The sequence below is a fragment of the Equus asinus genome, chromosome 7 (assembly GCF_041296235.1).
Source record: "Equus asinus isolate D_3611 breed Donkey chromosome 7, EquAss-T2T_v2, whole genome shotgun sequence".
NCBI classification, from domain to species: domain Eukaryota; kingdom Metazoa; phylum Chordata; class Mammalia; order Perissodactyla; family Equidae; genus Equus; species Equus asinus.
In genome coordinates, this window is record NC_091796.1 from 26,354,909 (window position 1) to 26,381,526 (window position 26,618).

At 38.1% G+C, this 26,618-nt stretch overlaps 1 protein-coding gene across 10 annotated transcripts in view; it reads left to right on the forward strand.

Moving 5' to 3' along the window:
• The window catches only part of DYM (dymeclin), a 374,085-nt gene that overhangs the window by 285,340 nt on the left and 62,127 nt on the right, over nucleotides 1-26,618 (forward strand). For all 10 annotated transcript variants that reach the window (XM_070513083.1, XM_044774709.2, XM_070513086.1 and 7 more), the window contains 2 exons: nucleotides 11,804-11,986; nucleotides 24,590-24,703. In XM_070513083.1, coding sequence (XP_070369184.1) covers nucleotides 11,804-11,986; nucleotides 24,590-24,703 — 297 coding nt within the window. The remainder of the gene's footprint in view (nucleotides 1-11,803; nucleotides 11,987-24,589; nucleotides 24,704-26,618) is intronic.

Sequence of the window (26,618 nt, forward strand, 5' to 3'; positions counted from 1 at the left end):
TATGGACGTGTTTGGATCACTCCTCTGTCCCCAGCACCTTCCAAACCACATATGCTATTTTACTTATAGACCGTATGATTTATTTTGTGTCTCGTAATTTTCTCTTCAGTGCCAGACATTGCATTTAAGACAGTAGAGTCTGAAGTAAAAAGTGTTTATGCCTGTAAAAGGGCACACCTCTGCTGCTAGACAGCTATTAGGACTGGGTTTTATGTCTTCAGTGCATCACCAGCTTCAAATTCTCCCAAGCACTTGTTACCTGCTGCTTAAAGAGTGGGGTGTGGGGTTTTTTCAGTGTTTCTTTACCATCCTCTGCTTTCAGCAATCCCTGCAATGGAGTAGGAAAAGGGGTAGTCCATGTGTGTGCCTGCTCTTAGAGGTGAGGCCTCAGCATCTCTGCCCCTCCTCCCCTTGCACTCAAATTCTGCCTCGTGTCTGTGGTTGGATCTTGAGTGAGAGGTTACTGCCCCTTCCCCAGCGGTGGCAGACTTCTGCTTGGTATTGCTAGGTATAGGATCCTGGGCCCAACATGATTTCCTGCCCTGCCCCCAGTGTTAGGAGGCTTTTGCTTCTGTCCCTCCACCAGCAGGGATGGATCTTTGCCTGTGTCTTGGAGATGCGAGGGCTTTCTGCTTCTCATTCAGAGGCAGATGGGTTGTATTTCTGCTTCTCCCCTAGAAGCAGTGGAAATTTGCCTGTGCTCTGGGCCAAGAGGGTTTGCTGCCTCAATAAGTTAAGGTTTTTGCTCAGCATGAGAGGAAGGTCTGGGAAGCAGGGGAGGGGAGTCTTGGTGCCTGCCCCCAGCTGCAGCTGATCAGTTTTTGCAAGCATGAGCCAGAGAGAGGGGCTCCTGAGCACCTGGGGGAGTCCGTTGGAAAAGAGCTCTCCAGTGATTGTGAACTCCACTGCATCTGGGGCTCTGGCTTTCCAGACTGACACATTAGACCACACTTAGCCTTTAAGAATTCATTGAAATTTTAGCTGATTTCTTCTTACCCTCTTGTGTGGAGACCGTCTCTTCCTCCTGTGCTCGGCCAAAAGTGAAGGAGTACTTCTGTTCCTTCTCTCCTTAGAGGGGCTCGTCCCTCTTGGGAAGTCAGTTCACTTGCTTGCCTTGCAAAATCGTTCTCTGATGGCCTTAAGAAGACTTAGGGTTTATTAAATTATCGAGCTTTTTCTCACTGTTAGGGTTAGGAGAGGCATTCTTTGCAGCTTTCTACATCCTAAACAGAAGCCAGCCTGGGTCCATTATAATGCTTCCCTGCATTGTCCCAGAGAGCCCATTTATTTTACATTTGAAGGAACTGAGGCTCAGAAGGTGACTTGTCCAGTCCATGGCAAATGGCAAGACTGGGGCTGGAACCCAATCTAGAGCTTCTCTCTACTGACTTGAGCTACCGCTGACTTTCGTTTTTTGTTTTTGTTTTTGTTTTTGTTTTAACTTCAGGGCCATAGCTCCTCTCTATGTGATTCTTTACTGCTTTCCTTATCACCACTGACTCTTCTTTCCAAGAAAGAATGAAAAAAGGGCACCAAGTATAAAGGTCTCCAAAGTTCTTGTGAAATCCATGACATCAAAGTTTGGGGATTATTTCCCTTCTGTGCATTAACAATATCAAAGATAATTAACAAACTTTGAAAATAATGATTTATAGAAGAATCAATAGGATTCGTTTTTTGGAGAGTAATTATTTTCATGTAGCCTCCTGCTAGCCTCCTACCTTTTCACTCTCAAAGACTGTTCGGGTTTTTTCCCTTCTGTAAATTAACAGCGACTCCATTCAAGATGCTGGGGTAATCTGAAGTGAATTCTGAATTTTACCGAAGTTTGAGATCGCCCTGAAAATTTTTCTACATTTTTGATTACTCTAATAAAATTTGCCTTCTAAATTCAATATTTTCTACATTCTGTATGGAAACTGAGACTTGAGAGTAGGAAGGGATTTTTTGAATCTCATAAGCACTTGTTTTTGCAAATACGAAACTGCAAGTTGAGTTAAGCGACTTACCCAAGGTCACACAGCTGGTTGTTGGCAGAGCTGGGACTGGAACCAGGACTCTTGTGTTTCACATGGGGATGAGGGGAGGCACTCAGTAGAATGTCAAAGCCATTTAAAAAAAGAAGAAGAAGATACATCTTCCCAGAGAAATATTTTACTCAGATTTTACTTTTTTCAAGATTGTGGAAGGGTATTTCTTTTTATAGTAAAAAAGCAATGTATTTTGAAGAATAATGGAAATGAACAGCAATTCTTAAGGCAAAACATTAAATTTTTAAAAACAAATGAAAAACTCCAAGCCCGGGTGTATGCTTGCTCTCTTCGGCAAGCAGGAGGGCCCAGGGAGGGGTGAGAAGCTTTGTGCTACACCCCACTTTCTGCCCGGTGTGAGTAGCCTGCTAAGGTGATGTGATTGTTGGGGGGCTGCAGCTTGGTTGGATTTCAATCAGAACATCCCTTTTTTGTGAGTTCTCTGGCTATTTTCCAGGTATGAGAAAAACATGTAAAGTTAGCCCAGTGTCCCTTAGCAGCCACCATTATCTTGCCTTCCTGCCGCCGGTTAGTATGTTTTAAATAACAGACTTCCCAGGGTTCTAGTTTAGGCTTGTGGGCCACGTTCAAACCACGTCCAAGGAATGAGAAGAGAGACCACATCATTTTACATTCCTGCACGAGAACAGTGGTGCCATAACTCTGCCTTCTGCCTTCCCCCTCCCTCCTCCCTCCACGTTATTGTCTCATCTGGTCACAGGATTTACTCTTCAGCTGTGATTTTGCATGTAGTATAAAGCTAGTTCTTGCTATCAGAAGCTTGATATTTGGGGAGAAATCCAGTTCTGGCTGGAAATCACATGGTCACAAAGCTTTTCAGTGTGCGCTCCAGTGAATTAACAACGTAAAGATAACAAGAGTCTGTCACCAAATGATCAGCTTTGAAGGCCATTTGTGCATTAACTTTAAAAAGAAGTTTGCTGTGCATTTCCTCCCCCTTCTTCCCCACTTTGGCAAAGACCCATTAATTTTGTTGAAGGTTTTATTTTCTGCTGAAAACGCAGGAAATTTAGACAACTCTCTTGGAATCTCCCCAAAACTAATACAAACAAGATACATATGCTCCTCTTAAGGAAACTAAAAATAAATGATTTGAAAGTATTTAACTGTATAAATTCCCTCTTAAAAGGAAAAGGAAGTTTATAAAATGAGGCAGCCGTGAATGCTGTTGATAGGGGAAGACCCTCCAATCACTGCCAACTTGTGCATTTGACGTGAAATCACGACTTCACAAAGAGCTTGTTCGGTGTTCGTTACCAACATGTACAAAACCATCAGAAAAGTCTGAAAATGGAACCATTTTGTCAGGGTCCTTGTTTTTACGTTTGAGATTTTCTGCAATAAGTTTTTTTTTTTTTTTCTCCTTGAGAAGAAAGTCTGTTTGCTCTGGGATCCATTCCTGGAGTGGAGGCTGTGTGTACTAAAAAGAAAATACCATGAATGAAAAAGGCAGAAGATTCTCCATGATTTTGCTGCTCTACCAATGAGCCATCAGGTTTTATCTCTGACAAAGCTAAGTTTGACACAGTACAGAGGAAACACAGTTTTTTAAAGCATGTCTTTTTATAACATTTTATTCCATAAATGTAGTCAGTTTTTCTATACCCTGTCCCCTAAAGGACCAGTTTTATAAATGAATAGGAGTGAAATTTTTGGCTTATATTTAAGACTAAGAAATGGGATTTCTAAATTCTTTGTAGTTATAGTAATTGCGTTAATTTATCAACTTTGGAAGGGCATTTATCTTTTTGTTCTTTTTCGGTAATGTCTAAAATTAAAATGATTTTTCTCCTTTAAAGTACTTTAATGGTTTTTTTTCGTCTTTTTACAAGTGATTATTTCCCAGTAATGCTTTTTAAAAATCTAACATAAAAAATTCCGTTCGCTTATTGCAAGGCATAGTAGGTACCTGCCCCAGAATCTAACTGTAGTAGCAAATTGAAGATTAAAATAACATGTAAATTATAAATACTGGGATAGTTTTCCTTGGAAATTAGAATTAGCCTAAAGTTTGATACTTTATTTCTAGTAAATCAGAATCTTCTGATATGTAATTTATCCCTCTGCTCTGTGGTTATTTCATGACCTGTTTGGTGCCTTGGAGCTGCAGTTGATCTTCCAACACAAGTGGAAGGATCCACAAGAGCGTGGTTTCTAGGAAACAACGTACACAGTAGGAACGCTAGCTGTTCCTTAAAGGCTGATTAAAACAGTGGTTAACAGAGAACTGTTGCCACTTAAAAATGGAAATGGATTAGTTGAAGTACATTTATGTACTTATGTGTTTTAACAGAGGTAATTATATATACAGAGTTACTTTTATGATCAAAACAGTCCAAACAGTGAGCATCTGGCAGAACGTAAATAGGATGATGAGAAGGCTTTAAACCAGGTTATATTGAGGGATAGTTGAAGTTTCTAGTGGGTTTGAGGAGAAAGTGATAGCATGGCAACGGCATAGAATGAAGACCAGTGAAGACTCCTACCGTAGTAGGAGTACTATGGTGATGGACTTCTGCTAAGCTGTAATAGTTTTCTGTAACTGCAAAGAAATAATGAAACAGGAGCCTCTCAAAGTTTTCTGTGTTCAAGGATAAGTTGGTTGACCACTTGGTATGAATATTATAGAAGAGATTCTAGCATTAAAGGAAGTGCCTTATATATAACTTCTGAGTGTGTCTTATGATTTTATAATTAATCAAATTCTAAGCTCTCTTGATAGATGAAAGATGGATATATGATAACTGAATTGCTCAGTATTAAGCTAAAGAATTGCTGAATTGAATAAAATAGTGTATGTAGAAATTCTTGGTACATTTTTGGAACATAATACAATCGATTAATGTAGATACTGAATTCAAGGAAACCTCATTTTATTTCTCAAGAAATAATCCCGTTGAAAGTCCTTGCAGGAATGACGATGACTGACATCCAGCAGGTGCAGGCGGTAGGACTTCCTGGGTTGTGTGCAGCCCACATCTAGCAGGACTAGCAGTTGTTAAGTATTTTGAATTTTGCCCTGGATATAACCAGGAAGGAAACTGACCGTATCTCATAAACAGAATAGTTGGCTTGGGTTGGGCAGGAGGTCTTTATATTGAAACTTTAATAACCTCAATCATTTACAGTGTTACATGTTAAAATAGGTGTTGACAGAAAATTGTTATCAACTACCTCTTAATTTAAACTTTTAAATTTCTAAATTGTTTAATTTCTCGTTTTTCTCCTAATAGTTTTACAACATTAAAATATAAAAAGTACTTTCTAGTGTGACAGTCCAGCAAAGTATGATATCATATAAAATGTCTTTGCTGTAACTTCCCACAGTGTATTTTCCGTCAATTTGGGTAATGCTGGAAACTTTATGTTCTTCTCATTCAGTTTATAAGTCTGCAGTTGAAAATAATCTATAAAAGATAGCATTAGAACTAGACCTTAACTTGTCACAGAAACAGTATAAGAGGAGTTAAGTAAAATACTCTGCAACTCCTTGAAATAAAAGAGGGTTAGTATAACTCTTGAAGAGCTTTCAGTCAGATGATTGATGCAGAGTGACACTGAATGCAGAGCATGCTTATTGATGTAAGGTTTCCAGTTTATATTTTACCTGGCTTGAGAATAAAATAAATGGTCAGTGTTTTAGTTTAGGTTAAAATGAGCAAGCACCTATTTGGGGCTTGGGTATATTACCCTGCTCATTTCAGAAAATTACTCTTAAAACATTGAAAATAAACTATCAATGTGTTTGAAAGCAGAAATTGTCAGCTATCAACAGGTAATACATTTTTGAAATGTAAGTTTAATATATTAGGGCTTATACTTAACATAAATGGGTGTATGATATATTTATGAACATAAAATTCTATAGAAAGCTAATATTTTTACTTTTATTACTGAAGTAGTCATACTGTCTCATTGGATGCCCTTAAATGACTTTGAGAGAGAATTCTGAAACTTGAAGTCTCCTTCTCCTCCTCGACTCATTCAAGGACCAAAATGAGATGAAAGTATAATTGAGAGAACTCTGGCGGGGATTGTGTTGTCAGTTCCCAGTTAGGAGGCCTAACCCCCTCCCATTGCTCGCCCAACGTAACAGTAATAGACGGACCATAACAAGAGAGAACACATAGCCAGACCTAAAAATGGGGTAGATATTTCTCGATGGAGCAGAAATGGAAAAGGCACTCAAAGCAGAGAGCAGGGTCTGAGGCAGTGAGTCTGCTGGGCTTCAGGTCTGGAAGGAGGCAGGAGCGGCTGGTAGCTCAGCTACTGCAGATGCAGCCCCTGAGTGCCAAGGTGAGAGCAGCACACTGGTGCCACGTTCCCTGCTGGAAACTGCGAGCTGAGATGCATCTCTTATTGAAAGAGCCTGAATGAAGTTGCTAATAACGGCTGAGTTCTATGTCTAGGGAGCAGGGAGGACACACAACCAGCCTCTCAATGGGGATTTTGAGCCCAACTGATACTGGCTCAGTGACAGACCCTACGTGTACTGGGTGTCTTCAGTGTGACTGCAGGGCAAGAGCCCTGAGACACCCGTTATGAGATTAGTTTCAGACTGAGAGCTCTAGGAAGCTGCTGTGTGACCTGTGGACTTGGGGGGATTAAACCACGTTAGATGAGCCAGCGTGAACAAAATTCTGAAATACATGCTGAAATCTAACAGTACTAAGAAAGACAGCTAACATAGTCACGATCGTAGTTAAGGTAAGTTTATCCGAACAGAATGGAAAATTAATAGAATAATTTTGAAAATACTCTACAATAGGTATTTTTAGTATCCTCAAAGATAAATGAAGGAATAATATAAAGAATAAATAATTATGAAATCAAGGATAAATGAAATAACATGACTGTGAGAAAGAACTAGTTAATTAGAAAGCTTAAAAATGAAAAATATAGTCTTTAAAATTGAAAGCTCAGGGGCTGGCCCTGTGGCCAAGTGGTTAAGTTCATGCACTCTGCTTCGGCAGCCCAGGGTTTTGCTGGTTCGGATCCTGGGCGCAGACATGGCGCTGCTCATCAGGCCACGTTGAGGTGGTGTCCCACATGCCACAACTAAAAATACACAACTATGTGCTGGGGGTATTTGGAGAGAAAAAGCAGAAAAACAAAACAAAAAAGATTGGCAACAGTTGTTAGCTCAGGTGCCAATCTTTAAAAAAGAAAAAAAAAATTTGAAAGCTCAGTAGACAAAATAAGTTTTAAACCAGGCACTATTAAAGAGGGTTAGTAATTAGAAGAGAATAATGAGAAAAAAATTGTCCAAATTATTTTATGAGACTAGGATGTCAGATAAAAAGTGCACTCTGAATACTAAGCAGGATAAATAAAGATAGATCAACACCTAGACACATGGTTGTGAAACTGATGAGTGTTAATGGCTGAAAAGAAAATCTTGAAAGCTATCAAAAAAACAGATGGATTATCTACAGGGGAACAGTAGTTATATTTACAAAATACTTCTGAATGGCAAAAATAGGTGCCAGAATAAAATGAACCAGTATCTTTAAAGTGCAGGAGAAAATAACTAGAATTCTATACCCAGATAAAATTTAATGTAAGAATGAATGCAAAATAAAGACATATTTCAACCATACAAGAACTAGAAGAGTTTGTTATCTGTAGACCTCACTGAAAGCACTACTAAAGGATGTGCTTCTAGTAGAAGAAAAGTGGATCTGTAGAGAAGTGGAATGGAAGAAACAAGGTGCCCCGAAATGAATATGTAAATTTAGTTAACCATTGTCTTTTTAAGAAACAACTTATGGGTCTTTTTTAAAGATGAAATTAAATACCTAAGCAAACCTAAACAAAAAGGAAAGAAGAAGAGGATCAGAGATTACTGTTCAAGGTGGAGTGAAAGTATGTTAACCTCCTTGGATCTTGTTCAGGAGATGGGTAACAGTATTTTTAAAGTTGGATGTGTATGTTAAAATTTTAAGGGCTACCCCTACAAGAAGAGAAGTACTATCTTTAGCCCACAAACCAATAGAGGGGAAAAGGAGAGGCCAGGGTAGTGAAAAGCCTTATTAATTCAACAGAGGCTGGAAAAGGAAGACAAGATTGGAAGAGGTGAACTATAGATAAAGGATAGTAAACAGAAGTGTGGCAGATCATATTTTCCAAAAATGACCATAACAATATCTCCAGCCCCAAATAGTCTTCTAGAACTTTGCCACTCCTCAACCATTAGAGTATGGCATTATTAGTAGTGACACTAAGGGATTGTCAAAATCAGATTTCTTGGCACCATCATGCTGTGAGAGAGCTCACACAGCCCAGAAGGATCAAAGACCCCACCCCAGCTCCCTGCCAGCACCAGCCTGGCAGCCATGTGAGCTGTCATAAAAGTAGATCCTCCAACCCCAAGTCAAGCTGAAGCCACGTGGAGCAGAGGAGAGGTGTTCTCAGCAAGCCAGCCCAAATTGTTAGCAAAACACATAATTATTGCTATTCTAAGCTGTTAAGCTTCCATGTAGTTTGTTACACAGCAATAGATAACTGATAGAAAAGTCACAAAATGAGATGGGAGGAATAAATCCAGTGATACCAATAATAACAATAAATATAAGTGAATTAAACTCACAAGTCAGAGACAGGTTAGATTTAAAAATTATAAAACCTAGGTATATATTTGCTTTTTAACTATTATGTTTTCAGTAACACAGAAAGTTTGAAAATTAAAGGCTGGAGGAAGATAAACCAGGTAAATGCTAAACAAAATGAAGATGGTAAAACAATATTAATATCCGTAAAACACACACTTTAAAAATACAAACTATGCATAAAGAGAAACAATACATAATGATAAATGTTTTTAAAAAGATGGCAATCATGAACCTATAGTCACTTTGAATATATGAATCACTTGAGGAATTGATAAATCCTCAATCATATGGGCAATTTTGACATAACTCAATCAAAAAGTGATGAATCTTTCAGGCAGTGAATATCAAAAAGAATTAAACCTGTTGGTGAGAAAATGAGGACAAGAGCTTTCCTACATTGTCAGGGTAAATGTCTCGTCATTGCTCCATAAGCAACAATTTGGCAACATCTTTTAACATTACAAATAGGACGTTTTCAGCAGTTCCTCTCCTGGAATCTTTCCCAGAAAAGTAAAAGTATCCAAATGTAAGAACAGATCTACCAAGACGATTATTGTAGCCTTGTTCAGAGAAACACAGAAACTGGAAATAAATTGAGTACCCATTACTAGGAGAAGGTTGTATTTTATATATTTTACATATGCTATAAACCTGTAATACATTGCCACTATTTTGCTTTTAAAGTCAGTTTTCTTTTAGAATTATTAAAATATCTTTATTTCCTTGTGTAGATCGACAGTTCTGTCTGGTTTCATTTTTCTTCTGTCTGAAGAAATTCCTTTAACATCTCTTATAGTGCAGGGGTATGGGTAATCTATTATCTCAGCTTACTTTAGTCTGGAAAAGTCTTTGTTTTACCTTCATATTTGAAAGATATTTTTCCGAGTTATGGAATTCTTGTTTGACTCTTCTTATTTTAGCACTTTAGTGATGCCACTCCATTTAGGTTGGCTCAGATTCTCACGTAGTTTCTTGTGAGAAGCCTACTGTACTGTAATTTTTATCTTTGTGTCTCTGTATTTAATATGTTTTTTCCTCTGGCTGCCTTCAAGATTTTCTCCTTATCTTTGGTTTTCAGTGGTTTGAATATGACATACCAAAGTGTGTGTGTGTATTTGTTGTTTTTTGTTTGGGGCTGACTTTGGGGGTATTCTCTGATCTTTTTGGATTGGTGGTTTGATTCTTTCATTATTTTTAGGAAATCCTTAGCCATTTTCTCATCAAGATTCTGTCAAGTCTGCTGTTGCGCCCATCTAGGCATTCTCCACTGCTATTACGATAGATTTTTAAAATTCTAGCCTTTCCATTTATCACTTTTTATAGGTTTTGGCTCTGCGGAAATTCCTAATTAGTTCAATCATGTGCAAACTCATAGTAGATTTTGTAGATCATAGTTTTTTAAATTCCCTGTTTGATGTTTTTAGTATCTGTATCTCTGAGTCTGATTCTGCTGATTACTTTGTCTCTTGGACATGGGTTGTTTTTAACTTGCTTTTTTGTTTGTCTCCTAAATTTTTTTAAGTTTTTTTTTTTTTTAAAGATTTTGGTTTTTTTCCTTTTTCTCCCCAAAGCCCCCCAGTACATAGTTGTATATTCTTCGTTGTGGGTCCTTCTAGTTGTGGCATGTGAGATGCTGCCTCAGCGTGGTTTGATGAGCAGTGCCATGTCCGCACCCAGGATTTGAACCAACGAAACGCTGGGCCACCTGCAGCGGAGTGCGCGAACTTAACCACTCGGCCATGGGGCCAGCCCCATTGTCTCGTAAATTTTGATTGAATGCTAGACACTGTACTTAAGACAATACAGGTGAAGGTAAATTGTATGGAAATAAGCATACTTTTTTGTCTGCTAGACCAGGGGTGGTAAACTTTTTGTGTAAGGGGTCAGATAGTAAATATTTTTTGCTTTGCAGGCCATGCAGTCTTTGACATCTACTTTATCTGATCTTAATATAGCCAGTTCTGCTTTCTTTTGATTAATATTTATTTGCATAGTATATCTTTTTCCATCCTTATACTTTTAACCTAACTATATTTGAAGTAAGTTATATTTGAAGTTTCTTGTAGATAGCATATAGTTGAGTCATGTTTTTTTTACCCATTTTGCCAGTCTTTGGGTTTTAATTATTGTATTTAGGCCATTTGCAATTATTTAATTGATATATTAGAGCTTAAGTTTACCATTTTACTTTCTGCTTTCTGTTTGTTACCTGTTTTTCATCTGTCAGTCTTGTTTTCTTCTCTTCCTGTAGGTACTTGAATATTTTCTTAGAATTCCATTTTGATATATCTATAGTATTTTTGTGTGTATCCCCTTGTGTAGAATTGCTCTAGACATTATACATACATAACTTGTCATTGTTCAATAGTGTTAACATTTTACCAATTCAAGTGGGATGTAGAAACCTTCCCCCGCTGAGGTCCCTGTCACCTCCCTGGTTTATAATATAATTGTCTTAGATGCTCCTTTACACGCTTTGAGAACCACATCAGACTATGTTATAATTTTTGCTTCAACTGTCAAACATAATTTAGAAAACTCAAGAGAAGAAAGAAAGTCTATTGTATTTACCTGTATTTTTGTTCTTTCCATTTTTCTTTCTTCCAAGAGATTTGTTGGTAGCTTACTTTGAGTTTTACTATCTTACAGCTCTTCCATGTTCAGATTCCCAAAGACCGTTGACTCTGAGGAAAAAGAGACAATACACTATAAAGACTGAAATGACAGTGTAGAGAAATGAGATCGTATTTACTAAATTAGGTGCTTTTCTTGGACTTGGTAAGACCCTACCACCACTTTGCATTGTGGAAGTCCTATGATTTAGGATGATACAGTGATGAGAATATGAACCAAGATCTATTAAATGAGGGGTGAGTAAGCTCCAAATTGTCTTCTAGGTTGCAAGTCTATAATTTATTATGTGAAATTCCGAACTATCACCATAGTACGTTCAGACGATTTTAACTCAAATCTTTTAGTAACTGATAAACCTGACTCTAAAGATTCTTAACAAAAATAATCTTTTCTTTTTCATGACCTTTCCAATGCTGTTATAATTTTAAAGCAATTACTCTCGTTCCGATGAATTCTGTGTTAAGGAGAAATACACTGACTCTGTGTGGGGTTTTCTTTCTTTATCAGGCACAAGACCTAAATGTCATTGAAGAAGTGATTCGGATGATGTTGGAGATCATCAATTCCTGCCTGACAAATTCTCTTCACCACAATCCAAACTTGGTGTATGCACTGCTCTACAAACGGGATCTCTTTGAACAATTTCGAACTCATCCTTCATTTCAGGATATAATGCAGAATATTGATCTGGTAAGTGTAAATGGAAAGATTTATTATAATTCTTTTTTAAATATTAAAGCAGAGAAAGTTTAACAAACCTTGATAAAAACTACAATAGTTAGAATCCCTTCCTTCAACATTAACTATATTTGCTGTCTGTTCTGCTATAACAGTAGTTGCATTCAGTATGTGTATTATATTCAATACATTCGATTCTGTATTATATACATATACACAGATATATATTCAATAGAATTGAGATCATACTTTATTTTATTGTTGTTAGTGCTGTCGAGTCAATTCCAACTCCTAGCGGCCCTGTGTACAGCAGAGCAGTCTTTGTGCTCCATCCTCTCATCTTCCAGCACTCCATCAAACAATGCTCCACTGCTATTCATAGGGTTTCCATGGCCAATTTCTTTTGTAAGTGGGTGGCCAAGTCCTTCTTCCTAGTCTGTCTTAGTCTGGAAGCTCCAGTGAAACCTGTCCACCATGGGTGACCCTGCTGGTGTTTGAAGTACTGGTGACATAGCTTTCAGCATCACAGCAACACACAGCAGCTACCGTATGACACCTGACAGACAGATGGTGTGGTTCCCTGACCAGGAAATGAACCCAGGCCGCGGCAATAAGAGTGCTGAATCTTAACCACTAGGCCGCCAGAGCTGGTCTTCTTATTTTATACAGTTCGGCATTCTGCCATTTTTACTTAACATTTAGATCATCAGCATTTTTCTGTGTTATCATCAGTTCTTTGAAAATCTCACATTTTAATATCTGTATAACCTCTATTGTAGATACCCTAAAGTATATTTAACCATTATCCCATTATTGCACATTTTGGTTGTTTCCGATATATTATTTCATAATTAATGAACAGATTATAAATAAATCTTCTCTCACCTTTTTTAGTTATGTTTTTGGTATAGTCTCAGAACTGGAATTTTACTAGTTTCTACTGTGACAGGGTATCTGTATTCTCAAGACCCAACACATGCTGCCAGATTGCTTCCCAGAAGCATTGTACAGTTTCTGCACCTGCATGTCATCTTGTACTTCCACAGCTGATCTGTGGGACGGCCTGTCTCATTACAGTCCTGCAGCCTTGAGTGTGGTCCTTTACCACATGACGACGTTTCAATCAGCAGCAGACCACGAATACAACGCTGGTCCCATACAGTTAGTACCGTAGAGCCTAGGTGTGTCGTGGGCTAGACCATCTACGTCTGTGAAAGTGCAGTCTATGATGTTCGCACAACGACGGAATCGCCTAGTGATGTATTTCTCAGAACATATCCCCACCGTTAAGCAGCACATAACTATATTAAAATTATTTTAATATTTGTATTTTTATATCAAAAATGACATTTTGTTATTATTTTAATTTTTATTTCTTTAATTACGAGTGTGGTTGAACGTTTTTCAGAGGTCTATGAACTTTTGCTTCCTTTCCTTTTTAAAAATTTTTTTTGCTGAATTTTCTTTTGCTGTATTAGTGTTTTTTCAATTCAGTCTGAGTCCAGAAATATTTGCGTAGCCAATCTGATTCACAGTGCCAGGCACAAAAGTAAACTGAAGAGCCAACATCTTTCCTTATGTTACTTTTCTTTAGCAAGACATGCAATAATTGAATTATCACACAAGTGTGTATATATATATATATAATTTCCATCATAGGTAAGCGCATGTGCACCCAGTGGTGGGATTGTTGGTTAATGTAATTCATACTAAACTGTTTTCCACAGGGTGGACCATTTTGCTCTCTGACCTTGGTGTATGAGAATTCCTGTTGCTTCACGTCCTCATGAACCTTTTGTCAGTTTTGTAATGGCATTTCATTATTGTTTTAATTTATAATTCGTTGATTACCAAAATTTTAAAGAATCATTATGCTGAGTAAAAGTTTAACAAAACCCATTCCTCTTTTATATGAGAAATTGGCCTTGGGTTAAGCTGCTTCTGGCTCTGTTCTTGGGAAATCTGATGAAGATGGAATATCAGCTGTGTTACCTAGTATGATACAATAAAATGAAATTTGATTGGGAAGTTGAGTCTGGACTGGAAGGACTATGAATGAACTATAAATACCTGGTAGGAAGCCATAACTTTGGGCTTCCCTGCATAAGAAAACTCTTATAACCAGTCATGTCCTTTTCAGGGGTCTAAATGCTGAGACTGTCACAAGGGGTATTAGTTTCTGTTTGGGACTGGCTTCTAAGCTAGGGTGGGTGTTGCATCTGCACACAGTAGTCTCATTCTCTCACATGCGAGCTGACACCTGAAAGTCCAAAGACTAGCTCTGAGACTCCTGTAAGGATTCCCATAGGAAAAACCTGTGGCCATGCTATTGGCATGCTCTTTTTCCTGTCCTTTTCTCCTTTTAAATTAATCTGATGCCAAGTGTGGCCTATTGTACTCTCGAGTCTCTTGACGTATAATTGGGTCTCGGAATATCACCCTAGAATGGCATTGCAATGCTAAAATAATATTTTCTTGCATTTGTTTATAAATGTATCTTTTTCAAATTCTGGAGTAGGAGATATTCCTGGTTTTCCAAGATTTATCCAGATCTTTGAATTCTGGAAATATCCAGTATGTCCTTTTTCAGCCTTTATATCTCTAATCTGCATCATCCTGATCATCTTAGTCTGCCCTTAGGCAAGCCTCTGTCCGTTCTGCTGGAACTTTTGTCTTTCTCTGGACCTCTGATTCCGATTTCTTTCTTTGTTCCTTCCTGTTTTTCTTTCATCTTTTTTTTTTTTTTTAAGGATAGTCACTTGAACTTTACACAATATCTGTCAGGTAATCTATTGAGGGAAGATGTTTTCTGTTTCAGTCCCAATATCTTTCTTCGTAATAGCCAATATTTTCTTTGTGTTTCTGACAAAAGACTATCCCAGAGTTTCTTTTTTCCATGGTCATAATTGTAATAGGTGATAGGCCATCTCGTTATAACACGTAGTTTGGATTATTTGGCTTTAAATGTTTGTTTAAACACATCAAAAACCTTTGTTCCTTTTCTATTCATTTCTTCATCATCATTACTAGCTTTTATTGCATACTTGCTAAGCATTTACATGCATTATCTCACTTAATCTTCAGTAAAAACCTAACCTGTGAGATATAGTTCATTTTAATTTTCAATTTACAGATAAAGAGACTGGCTTAGAAAGATTTAACTTGCTCCCGATCACACATTCAGAAAGTCACAGAGCCAGAACTCACACATAGGCGGTCGGATGGTAAAGCCTGTGTTTGTAATCATCATTCCTGCTTTACCCTTTCACTAAATGTCCCTCCAGTTCCTCATGCGTTTGTCTATTTACTGCCTGAAAACTTGTGATCATATCCACAAACCTGGAGATTTTGCTGTTTACTTTCTCCTTCAAAATCACTTCTAATGATGTCGCGTTGGTCTTTATTCTACCAATGGTGAAAATGAGGATCCTTCTGAGGAACCAGGCTATTGACATCCTTAAAAATATCTCTGGAGGACCATGTTATTTTTTGGAGGGACACATGGGAACCATGCAAAAGACTTAAACTACATCCATTTGAAACTTAGGCTCCTTTGGAAGAAGCAAAAAGCAGAGGGAAGGTGAGGAAATAGAGAGGACCTCACTGTCTATCACACAGTGTGTAACCACGTGGAAACAAAAGCACGGTGTTAAATTGGACTTGCATCCAATGCTGACTTTCCTGTCATTGTCAAAAGAATGAGCCACTTATTGACACTTCAACTGTGTCAGGGAAAAATCTACTGAGGGTAAACATTTGGCTATATTGGCTATATGCTGTTACACAGTTCTTAAAACTAGATAAATAAATGCCTGAATCTTTTTCAGCGCCTAGTAAGTGCTAGGAATGAGGCTAAGTACCCTTATATGCATTCTCTCTTTTATTCTTCTTAAACCAGTAAAGTAAGTTATTGTCCCACTTCACAGACAAGAAAACCAAGATACTGAGAGAAGGTTTCTAGGTGATTTTAACACAAATTCCAGCCTAAGAATCATCATCTTAGGTAAAGATCACATATTTGCATAAGGCTTTATCTATGTGGATTATTTGCATAAGTATTATCTTATTTGACCCTTAAGTCCTCTCTGTGAGGGAGCAGAGCAGGGCTTGAGAGGTGAAATGGTTGACTCAAGGTCACTCACTTAGCTGGTAAGTCATTCAGCCAGGCCTTGAGTCCAAGTCTTCTCATTATAAACTCCATGTTTTCAGCATTCACTTGAATAGACGTAAGTAGGAGTCCACACAAACAAGTTTTCCAACAACTTTTTGTTGAATACTGCCACTCAAAATAGTGCTGGGCACACTGAAATTCATTCAAAAACGTTCTGAACTCCTTTTACATATTTTGAAAAGAATGCCCTGATAAAGATATAAATAACATCTCTACTTTTTGCCTCTTTCAGCCCTTTACCTTCTCCTTCCCCCACCCAAATGCCCCTGAAATTTTGGCTTAAGCAAGCCTTTGCTATTGCTTCTTTCATGGAGTTAACCTTGAAAAGTATTAGTGGAGGAGACTATGAATGCACTGTGATTTTCAGCTGACAGGGAGTTGAGAGTTGATGTTTTCATTAAGACATTCCACAGTGTTGAATATCTGAGACAGGAGTGACTAACCTTGGAGCACTTTAAACTTCTGCACAAAGAGTTAGACACGTGTTTTTCAAGTGGCCAAATTTCTGTTAGCCACTGGTACATATCCCTCCCGTCTAACTCATAAGATGTTACGATCTGGCTGAAGTAAGCAGCAGGACAGAATAGAATTACCACGCCAAACGAGGGACAACGTGGAAGACATTTCATGGTTGAATATAAGTAGAGAACAGAAGCAATGAGCAGTAGCCATCGTGTGAGGGAAAGGCAAGAACTATTTTTAACTCTAGACAGTGTAAAATTCGCATCAGCTTTCGTGTATTTCCAGACCTAACCATCCTTACTGAGCTCTAGACTAGTGCATTCAGTTGCTTATGTGACAGTCCCACAAGTATTGAACGAGATCAAGTCAGAATTCTTTATTTTCTGAAAAAAATTAAACAGAAAATGAATCAACTTTTTCTTCCTTATCTCAATAAATGACATCAACATCTACCTAGTTGCTAAAGCAAAAAAAGAAAAAGAAAAAGGAATGATGAGTGCGAGTTGAAGTAGAGGTGGGAAATTGCAGTTGTAAAGAGCTCAGTCAGAGAAGGCGTCTCTGAGAAGATGCACGTGAGCTAAGACTTGAAGGAAGTTGAAAGTGAGCCATGATATTGGGGATTAGAGTGTTCTAGGCAAAGAGAACATAAGGCTAGGATGGGGCCAGTGTCTGTGTCTCCCTCTTGAGCAAAAGATAGGCATGCTTACTGACCATTATAAAAGATTTGGATTCCCCAAGCTCAGAGTTCTATTCCTATAATATAACCTACTGCATGTGCAGGGGTCATCTGGCCCTCTTCAAATCACTCTTGTACATACTCGGGCTTGGGGAACCAGTGCAAAAATGCTAATGCTCTGGTCACTGCTGTTGCTGTGACTAACAAACTGTCCTTCATCACTGACCCAGTAATCTCCATCTTCCAGCATCTGTGAAATTATGACTGACTAACTTATTAATTTGCAAGTAGGATAAAATTTCAGACCCTTCACAGTTCTTGACAATATAAAATGTATAATATTAGTTGAAAGTAGACTGATAAATTAAAGATGTGTACTGTAGAGGCCGGCCCCGTTGCTGAGTGGTTAAGTTGGCACACTCTGCTTTGGCAGCCCAGGGTTTCTCTGGTTTGGATCCTGGGTGTGGACCTAGCACCACTCATCAAGCCACGCTGAGGCAGCGTCCCACATAGCAGAGCCAGAAGGACCTACAACTGGAATATACAACTATGTACTGGCGGGCTTTGAGGAAAAGAAGAAAAAAAAAGAAGATCGGCAATAAATGTTAGCTCAGATGCTGATCTTTAATAAAACAAATAAATAAAAAGAAAAAATCTATTAAAAAAAAGATTTAAGTTGTAAACTCTAGGCCAACCACACACACAAAAGAAATGGAGGTATAATTATTAAGCTGAAGATAGAGATAAAGTAGAATGATGAATTATACTCAATCCAAGGGCAGGCAGGGAAAACAGAATAAATAATAATGAAGCCAACAGAATCAACAAGCAATGTGGTAGATTTAAATCCAACCACTGTCAGTCATTACATTAAAAGCCTCAATTAAAAGACAGAAATTTTCAGATTGGATAAAAAGTAAAATCTAACTATGTGCTGTCTGTAAGAAACTCACTTTAAATATAAAGATATAAATAAACTAAAAGTGGGGCTGGCCTGGTGGTGCAGCAGTTAAGTGCTCATGTTCAGCTTCAGCGGCCCAGGGTTCACTGGTTCGGATCCTGGGTGCAGACATGGCACTGCTTGGCAAGCCATGCTGTGGCAGGCATCCCACAGATAAAGTAGAGGAAGATGGGCATGGATGTTAGTTCAGGGCCAGTCTTCCTCAGAAAAAAAAAAAAGAGTAAAAGAATGAAAGAAGTTTTATCATGCAAGCACTAATTAAAAGAAAACTGGGGGGCCAGCCCTGTGGCAGAGTGGTTAAGTTTGCATGCTCCACTTCAGCAGCCCAGGGTTTCATTGGTTTGGATCCTGGGCGTGGACGTGAAACTGCTCATCAAGCCATGCTGAGGTGCCGTCCCACGTAGCACAACCAGAGACACTCACAACTAGAATATACGACTATGTACTGGGGGGCTTTGGGGAGAAGAAAAAGGAAAAAAGTAAAAAGAAAGCTGGAGTGACTATATTAACAGCAAAATAGATATCAGAAGAAGGAATGTTACCAGAGATAAAGAAGGACACCATGTAATGATAAAGAGGTCAGTTCAGCAAGAAGACGTAACAGTCCCAAATGTGTGTGCAGCTAACAACAGAGCTTCAAAATACATGAAGCAAAAACTGGTAGAATTCAAGGAGAAATAGACAAAGACATAATTATATTGGAGAAGTCAACACTTCTTTCTCAGTAACTGATAAAATAAATGGACAGAAAATTAGTAGTGATATAGAAGACTCAAATAATATTACTCAAATAATATTATAACCTACTTGATTTAATTGACATTCATAGAATATTCCACCCAACAACATCAGTGCACATGGAACATTCACTGAGATGGACCGTATTTGGGGCCATAACACAAACCTCAACAAATTTAAAATACTTGAAATCATATAGAGTATGTTCTTTAACCACAGTGAAATTAGAAACTAGAAATCAATAAAAAAGATATCTGGAAAATACTCCAAATGTTTGGAAATTGAACAGTACACCTACAAGTCAAAGAGAGGAGGTCAGAAAGGAAATAGGACATATTTTAAAGTGAGCAAAAACGAAAATGCAATATATGAAAATTTGTGGGCCACAGCTAAAGCTTTGAGGTAAATTAATAGCATTAAATGTGTCTATTAGAAAAGAAGAAAGGTCTTAAATCAATGATAAGATTCCACATTAAGGAACTAGAAAAAGAAGAATAAATTAAACCCAAAGCAAGGAGAAGGTAGGAAATAATAAAGATAAGAGCAAAAATCAATGAAACTGAAAAAGAAATGGAGACAATCAATGATACCAAAAGCATGTGATGGGGGGGCAAGGAGGGGGTCGCAGAGATGACTATAAAATTAATAAATCTGTAGCCAAACTAATCAAGAGGAAAAAAGAGGACACAAATTACCAATATCAGAAATGATAGCGGGGATATTGAAAGGATAGTAGGGGAATACTGTGAATAAGTCTCTGGCACTAAATTTGACAACTTAGATGAAATTGACAAATTCCTTGAAAGGCACAAACTTTCAAAGCTTACTCACAAAGAAATAGATAATCTGAATAGCTCTATATCTTTAATAGATATTGAATTAGTACTTAAAAATTTTCCAATGAAAACTCCAGGCCTACATGGCTTCACCCTTGAATTCTGCTGAACTTTTAAGAAATAAATAATAGTACTTCAGTACAAACTCCACCAAATAATAGAAGAAAACATTCTTCACAACTCATTTTATGAGGACATTATTACCCTAATACCAATACCAGGCAAAGACATTACAAGAAAAGAAAATCATGAATCAATGTTGCTAATGGATATAGGTGCAAAAATCCTTGACAAAATGTTAGCAAATTGAATCTAGCAATATATCCAAAGAATAATACAGCATGATCAATTGGCATGTATCCCAAGAATTCAGGTTTGCTTCATCATTCAAAAACTAATTAATGTAATTCACCACATTAGCAGACTAAGGAAGAAAAATCATATGATCATCTTAACACCTGTAGAAAAAGCATTTGACGAAGTTTAGCATTTCTGAGCCAGCCCTGATGGCCTAGCAGTTAAAGTTCGGCACACTCGTCTGTCAGTAGCCATGCCATGGCTCACACAGAAGAACCAGAAGAGCTTACAACTATACACAACTATTTATCAGGGCTTTAGGAGGGGAGAAAAAAGGAGGAAGATTGGCAAGAGATGTTAGCTTGGTGTGAATCTTCCTCTGCAAAAAAAAGAAAAATTTAGCATTCTTTCATGATAAAAAAAAAAAACATGAAGACGTCCTCCATCTCATATTGTTTAATTTTTCTGAAAATCGTAAAACTAATATAAATTTTTTGAAAGAGAAGAGTTATGCATAAATTCATCAAGTAAAAATAGAAGAGGTTTTAGTTGACCCTCAGAAATGTATTAAACCAGTGGTGATCATGTTGTTTTTAACCTACAGGCTTTCCTGGGATTTACTTTCAGTAGATGTCACTTGCTAGTCCTGTCTGGTTTCAGTAAGGTGACCTTTGCCACCAAACTTAGTTCTTAACAAATTTTTCACCTATGTGAGGCATAATATATACACACATAACTACAAAGAAGTGTTATTGATTGGATGGATTGTTGGTAGTAGTAACATGCATGGGTTTCATCCTTAAAAAACTACTTTCACATGTGTTATAATTGTTTCCTATGTGGTAGATAGGGCAACTGTTTCATTTCATAAATTAAGATACTGAGAATACACCTAATAATAACGTTAGTAGCTGACATTTCGTGAGCACTTGCCATGTGCCAGGCATTGTTCCTTGCTCTTTGTACTTTGCAGGTATTAACTTAACTTAATTTTAACAACTCCATGAGGCAGGCATTCTATTTGTCCTCATTCATAGATCAGGAAACTGAGGCTTAGCGAAGTTAACCTGGCTAAGTCTATAAGGAGAGCATCTAACACCTAGTAAGTGCTCTCAACCGCTGTATGATGCTGCATCTGGAAGAAGTTGGGTGTCTCACAAGTCACATTACTAGTAAGTGTCAGAGGCAAGACCCAAACCAGGCCTTCTGACTTAGAGCAGTTCACAGTCTACACTACCATGTTGTGTGATCTATTTAATTACAGTCATGCGTGGCTTAACAATGGGGTTTCTTCTGAGAAATACATTGTTAGGTGATTTCATCGTTGTGCAAACATCATAGAGTGTACTGAAGGGGAACAAAATTTGCCACCCCAAAATGTGTCTCTTTAACATGAGGATTATTTTAGGCTGATTATTTTTAAGAAACAGCAGACTCAAAGTTTTTCTTGTTACCTCCCCCTCATCTGCCTAAAAGCATTCAGATAAAGAAAACCTGTCTCCTCAAGCAAGCATCACATGAACTAGGTGGTAGACAGGGAGGACGCTAGAAAAGCCTGTTTGTTGTGCTTCTCTGGGTTCTTCTGTTTCTGTGTGGCCAAACAAATACTTGTTTTCCAAACATTTGCTCCTTTTCACCTACCTGTGAATTGCCTTCTTCCCTTTGAGTCCCTGACTCTCCTCACCCCCAACATCTCCTTTTGTCTTTAGCCGAGGATGGTATTTAAGGTGAGGGCTTTGGCCATTTTGGCGAGTCATTCAGTTTTCCTGGGCTTCTCCCATGTATACATGTTATTAAACTTTTGTTTGTTTTTCTCCTATTAATGTGTCTCATGTCAATTTAATTCTTAGATAAGCCAGAAGAATCTAGAAGGGTAGAGGAAAATTTCTTCCTCCCCTACAGTGCTTACACAAACCTAGGTGGTATAGTCTACAATACACCTAGGCTAAATGATATTAATCTTATGGGACTACCATCGTATATGCAGTCTGTTGTTAACTGAATTGTCATTATGTGGCACGTGACTGTATACATATTTGATCTATATCTTGCCTTTGAGTTACACTAACGTGTCATTCATTCCCGTTTTACCCAAAGGTTTCACTTTAAATTTTTTCGATTATCAGCTATGTTGTGTGCAAACATTTTCAGAGGGAAAAACGTTATCTATTTTAACAGTTTTAATGGTTGCTATGGAAGTTGATGAAAGCTACATATCTCTTATAGTCATCATCATGAAATTTACTATTGTGTGCAAAATTCTAACCTAGAAGTAGGAAATACAGGTTTGTGTCTTTGAATGAATTGTTTTGCGTGCTTTGCTAGTGTTGCAAATGAATTTTGGGGCTAAACAACTTACACCTTTCGCCTCAAGTATTTTCTATTAAGAAAACTAAGCCTTTTGTTACAGAAGAATTGCTGGGGACAACATGATGAAGTAGAAGAAACGTCTGGGTTCCAATCCTACGCCTTACACTGACCTGGCTAACCCTGCCCCAGCATCTCCCTCTGATCCTATTGAGTCGTCTGTAGGACAGAGATTTTATCAGCCTCGTAGGATTGTTGTGAGAAGTAATTAATGCTATATGTAGAGCACACGGCCCATAATAAACATGAGTAGATGTTCGTTCCCTTCCTTTTTGAACATCTGGAACATACCCTTCTGGAAGTGGTAGTTGTATCATTTTCTAAAGTGGTGTGAGTTTGAATGCAAAAACATTAGAATGTCAGCTTTAAAACAAACAAATGAGAGCCAGTTTGAAAAAGGAATTTACTTAGAAACTGAGTCACCAGCCTGCTTTGCAGCTCTCCTGGAAATGGGAGTTCCTTGTGGCTGAGAGGCAAGTCCATTTAGGCCGCAGAGTGAACAAAGCTAGACTATCATTGGGTTACTTTGTTCTTTGATGATGTGTCATGTAAGCACTGTCTCTCATGTGGGTTTGTAGTGTCTGTATTTGAATACTGTGTGTTCCGCTTAGCTTTGATTAGATGCGTTTTTATCTTGATCAGCAATCTCCAGAGTGGATGGATACACATCCCCTAGAGCTTGCACATACTCCAGAGATTGAAACGACAGTCCATAGAAGTATGGGAACAAAATATTAGACGTTGTATTTATTCATCTACAAATAAAGAGGTTTAGTTTTACTAGTTCTTAATATTGGCGTGGACAACCTGCCAGGTCTCTGTGTCAGCTACTGTAGTCCAAGAGTCCTGGGGAGGAGAGAGGAGGAGTTCCTCTTCTTGAAGGGCTTGGTGTGGGTACCCTCACTTTTTCATTCACTTAAGGTTTATTGTAATGCACATTATAATGGTTATGATATCTAGATTTAACTAAACTATTGCAGTATGTTTTCTATTTATGTGTATCTGTCTTCAGAGACTTAGTCACTGTATTATAAAAATCAATTGAAAAAATCATTTTGAGTGCATGCTGTGTCTAAACTGTATGAACAAAATTTTATCCCAGAATTCCCAAAAAGAGCTTAAAATCTGGCTTTGGAAAAAGGAGACCCGTAGGCAGATGCTGAAAAACCAACCTGTCATTGACGAAATAAGCAACTTGCAAAGGAGCTGGTACCAGCAGACTGCCTGAGATAAATTATTTATCTGGACTCAGCAGCCATCGGCTGCCTTGTCTTCACTCATTGCCACAGTCTCTCAAGGCAGAAGCTTGTTAGGGCCCTTGTTCTACCTGGGTTCCTTTCCTTTCTAGAATAAAAGTATTTCAGTAGCATTTGTGTCGTATTGTGCACATTCCACTAGAACGGTTAGGAGAAAAGTTATTGTACTCTTGAACAATATTAATATTTATAATATTAATTATACTATTAATTATAATAAATACTAACATTTAGGAGAGTAACCTTGGATGAAAATTTATTAAAATGTTTGCAAATGTTAGTGATTTAATATAAAATAAAAACATTCAACTTTTATTTAAAAACAGATGTTTTTATATTTTTGCATGTCTGACTGTAAACACTTGTTATTTTCTTGACTAAAAAGGTATCTACAGTCTTCTTGGTTTATTAACATTGTGATTTTTAAATGATTTCCTAAAACATCATTTTAACCATTATCGTCCCGTTCCTTTCTTATTAAGCCTTTGAGAGTTACTGTTAAGCCTCAGTATTGACAGGTTTTAAACTTGAGCTTTTTCTTCCCACCTTCTGATGGCTGCTGCTTTCTAATTGAAGTAAAAACGCAAGGTGAGATAGCACAAGAAAGAGCAGAGCAGAAGCCTAGTTAATTCACAGAATGGATAGTCAGCCCTGAATACTCAGGGATTGGCTCTGATTCGGCCATCAAACCCTTGTATAGGGAGGACTGCATTTAGGAGAGCTAGTGAGTTAAAAGCCAGGTCACTCTAAGAAATAAAATTATGATAGTTTGGCTACCATGTGAGAAAGGCATCTACTGAAAATAATCTCATGCATCTGCTTGTTTAAAAAAATAACTCTTTACATTCCAGGTGATCACCTTCTTTAGCTCAAGGTTGCTACAGGCTGGAGCTGAGCTGTCAGTGGAACGGGTCCTGGAAATCATCAAGCAAGGGGTTGTTGCCCTGCCCAAAGACAGGCTGAAGGTAAGACTGGCAAAGGAAACACGTACTGCGGTATCTATCCCTCGACGTAAGTACTAGTGTCTGAGCAGGCTCTACTCAGAATCATGCCACTTACCCAGTACTTGCGCTAGAAAAGGCTCTTTAAATATCACCTTCTGTACACTGTATAGGTACACAGAACTGGGATGAAGAAGGGTTCTGACAGTTTTCCACAAGAAAATAGCAAGAGAACGAGTAATATCTTCACACCACTACGTGTCCTTTGAGTAACCACTGCATATGCTATGAGTAATTCATATACTATGAATAAAGGAGCACCTTATTTTTTTTAACCCTGTGAAATAAGTTAGTCTTGTGGGTTTCATCAAGGGTTGATGGGAAGGTGGTGGTGATGAAGATGACTACAGCCATAGCTATACTTACATGGTGTTTACTCAATGCCATGTGGGGTTTGAAGTGTCTTAGGTGTGTTCACTCATTTGACCCTCACAACAACCCTTTAAGGGAGGGAGTGTTGTCATCCTAATTTTTTAGATGAGGAAACTGGTGCACAGAGAGGTTAGGTAACTTACCAAAGCCACATGACTAGAAAATTATGGACCTGGGAGATTCATACCCAGGCAGTCTGGCTCCAAAGTAAGTCCATGTTCATGCTCACCACGCTGTTTGCTGCGTGCTTGGGCATGGCTATGGGCAGAGAAGGCTTCAGGGAAGAGGTGGGGGAAATATTGTATTCAGAAGGCATTTGCATTTGTGTGTTAGATGTGTTCCTGAAGTGATCTCATGGTATAAACTCATACTTCAAGACTAATTTTCCCATAGGAAAAAATGGAAAGGCCCTATTTTTTCAGGGATGCATGAATGTACAGCCTTATAGCCTATTTTTACTTTACTATTTCTTTTTAATTTTTTCCTACATTATCTTTAGTTTTTTGTAGAGTGCTCATTCCTAATTTAACAACACAAGGCATCATAGTGGATGTTTGGCCTTCTTCATAGTGTTTTATCACAACTAACTTCTGTTGCAAAGTTTCTGTTTTGGGGTCTGTGTTTTTCAGCACTATCACTAGAACCAGTGCTTAATGAGCGCTGGAGAGATATTGTTGTAGGATGTGAAAATATTTTCAGTTATTACAGTGGAGTTTGTAAAACAGCAGCACGTTAGTCATCATATCCATTCTCAGAAGCTCCACGGCACGTAAACAGCAGTGAGATTCACCCAGCGCTGAGCAAGGGCGGCACCACCGTGTGGCAATAGCACAAAGCTGATTACCATTACCGGGACCCTGAAGATTTGACTTTACTCTATTCTTAACAATTCTTTAAATGTTGGGAATTCGTTATTATTGTTATCTCCATTCTTACGTAAAGTAAGGGTTTTTGTACTATTGGGGGTTTTTTGTACTATTTCGAATTTTCTTGAACTATGCCATATGAACTGGTACAAAAATCCATGAAGATAAGAGTGGCTGCTTGTAGCCAGTGATGGATCTTGGTGTCTAAGCTAAGTTGAAAAAGTAGGGGAACAATCAGGAGACTGTAAGAAAAGGATCACGCAGTGGAGTCACGGAAAGGGGGATTTTGATGAGATCAGAGAACTGGCATGGTGGAAGGAATAGAGATTGGATTAGAGAGCAGTATAGTTATACTGAAGAGGTCAGAAGTGGAGCAGATCTTGGTGATAACATGGGCTAGATTTGGCCATGAGTGGTGGACTGAGGTGATATGGATGTGAATGAAAGTCAGTGTGATTGAGCCAGTTAATGGACTTGACGCCAAGGACGGGTCATACACATGGGCCTCCTAGGCACCCAGGGTGGTAAGCCATGGGGTGGAGAGAAAGACTGTGAGTCAAATACTGCAGTAAATGGGAGAGTAGCCTAGAAGTCAGTAGGTGGCAGCTACAAGGATGAGAAGCTGGGCTCAGCCTTATGTG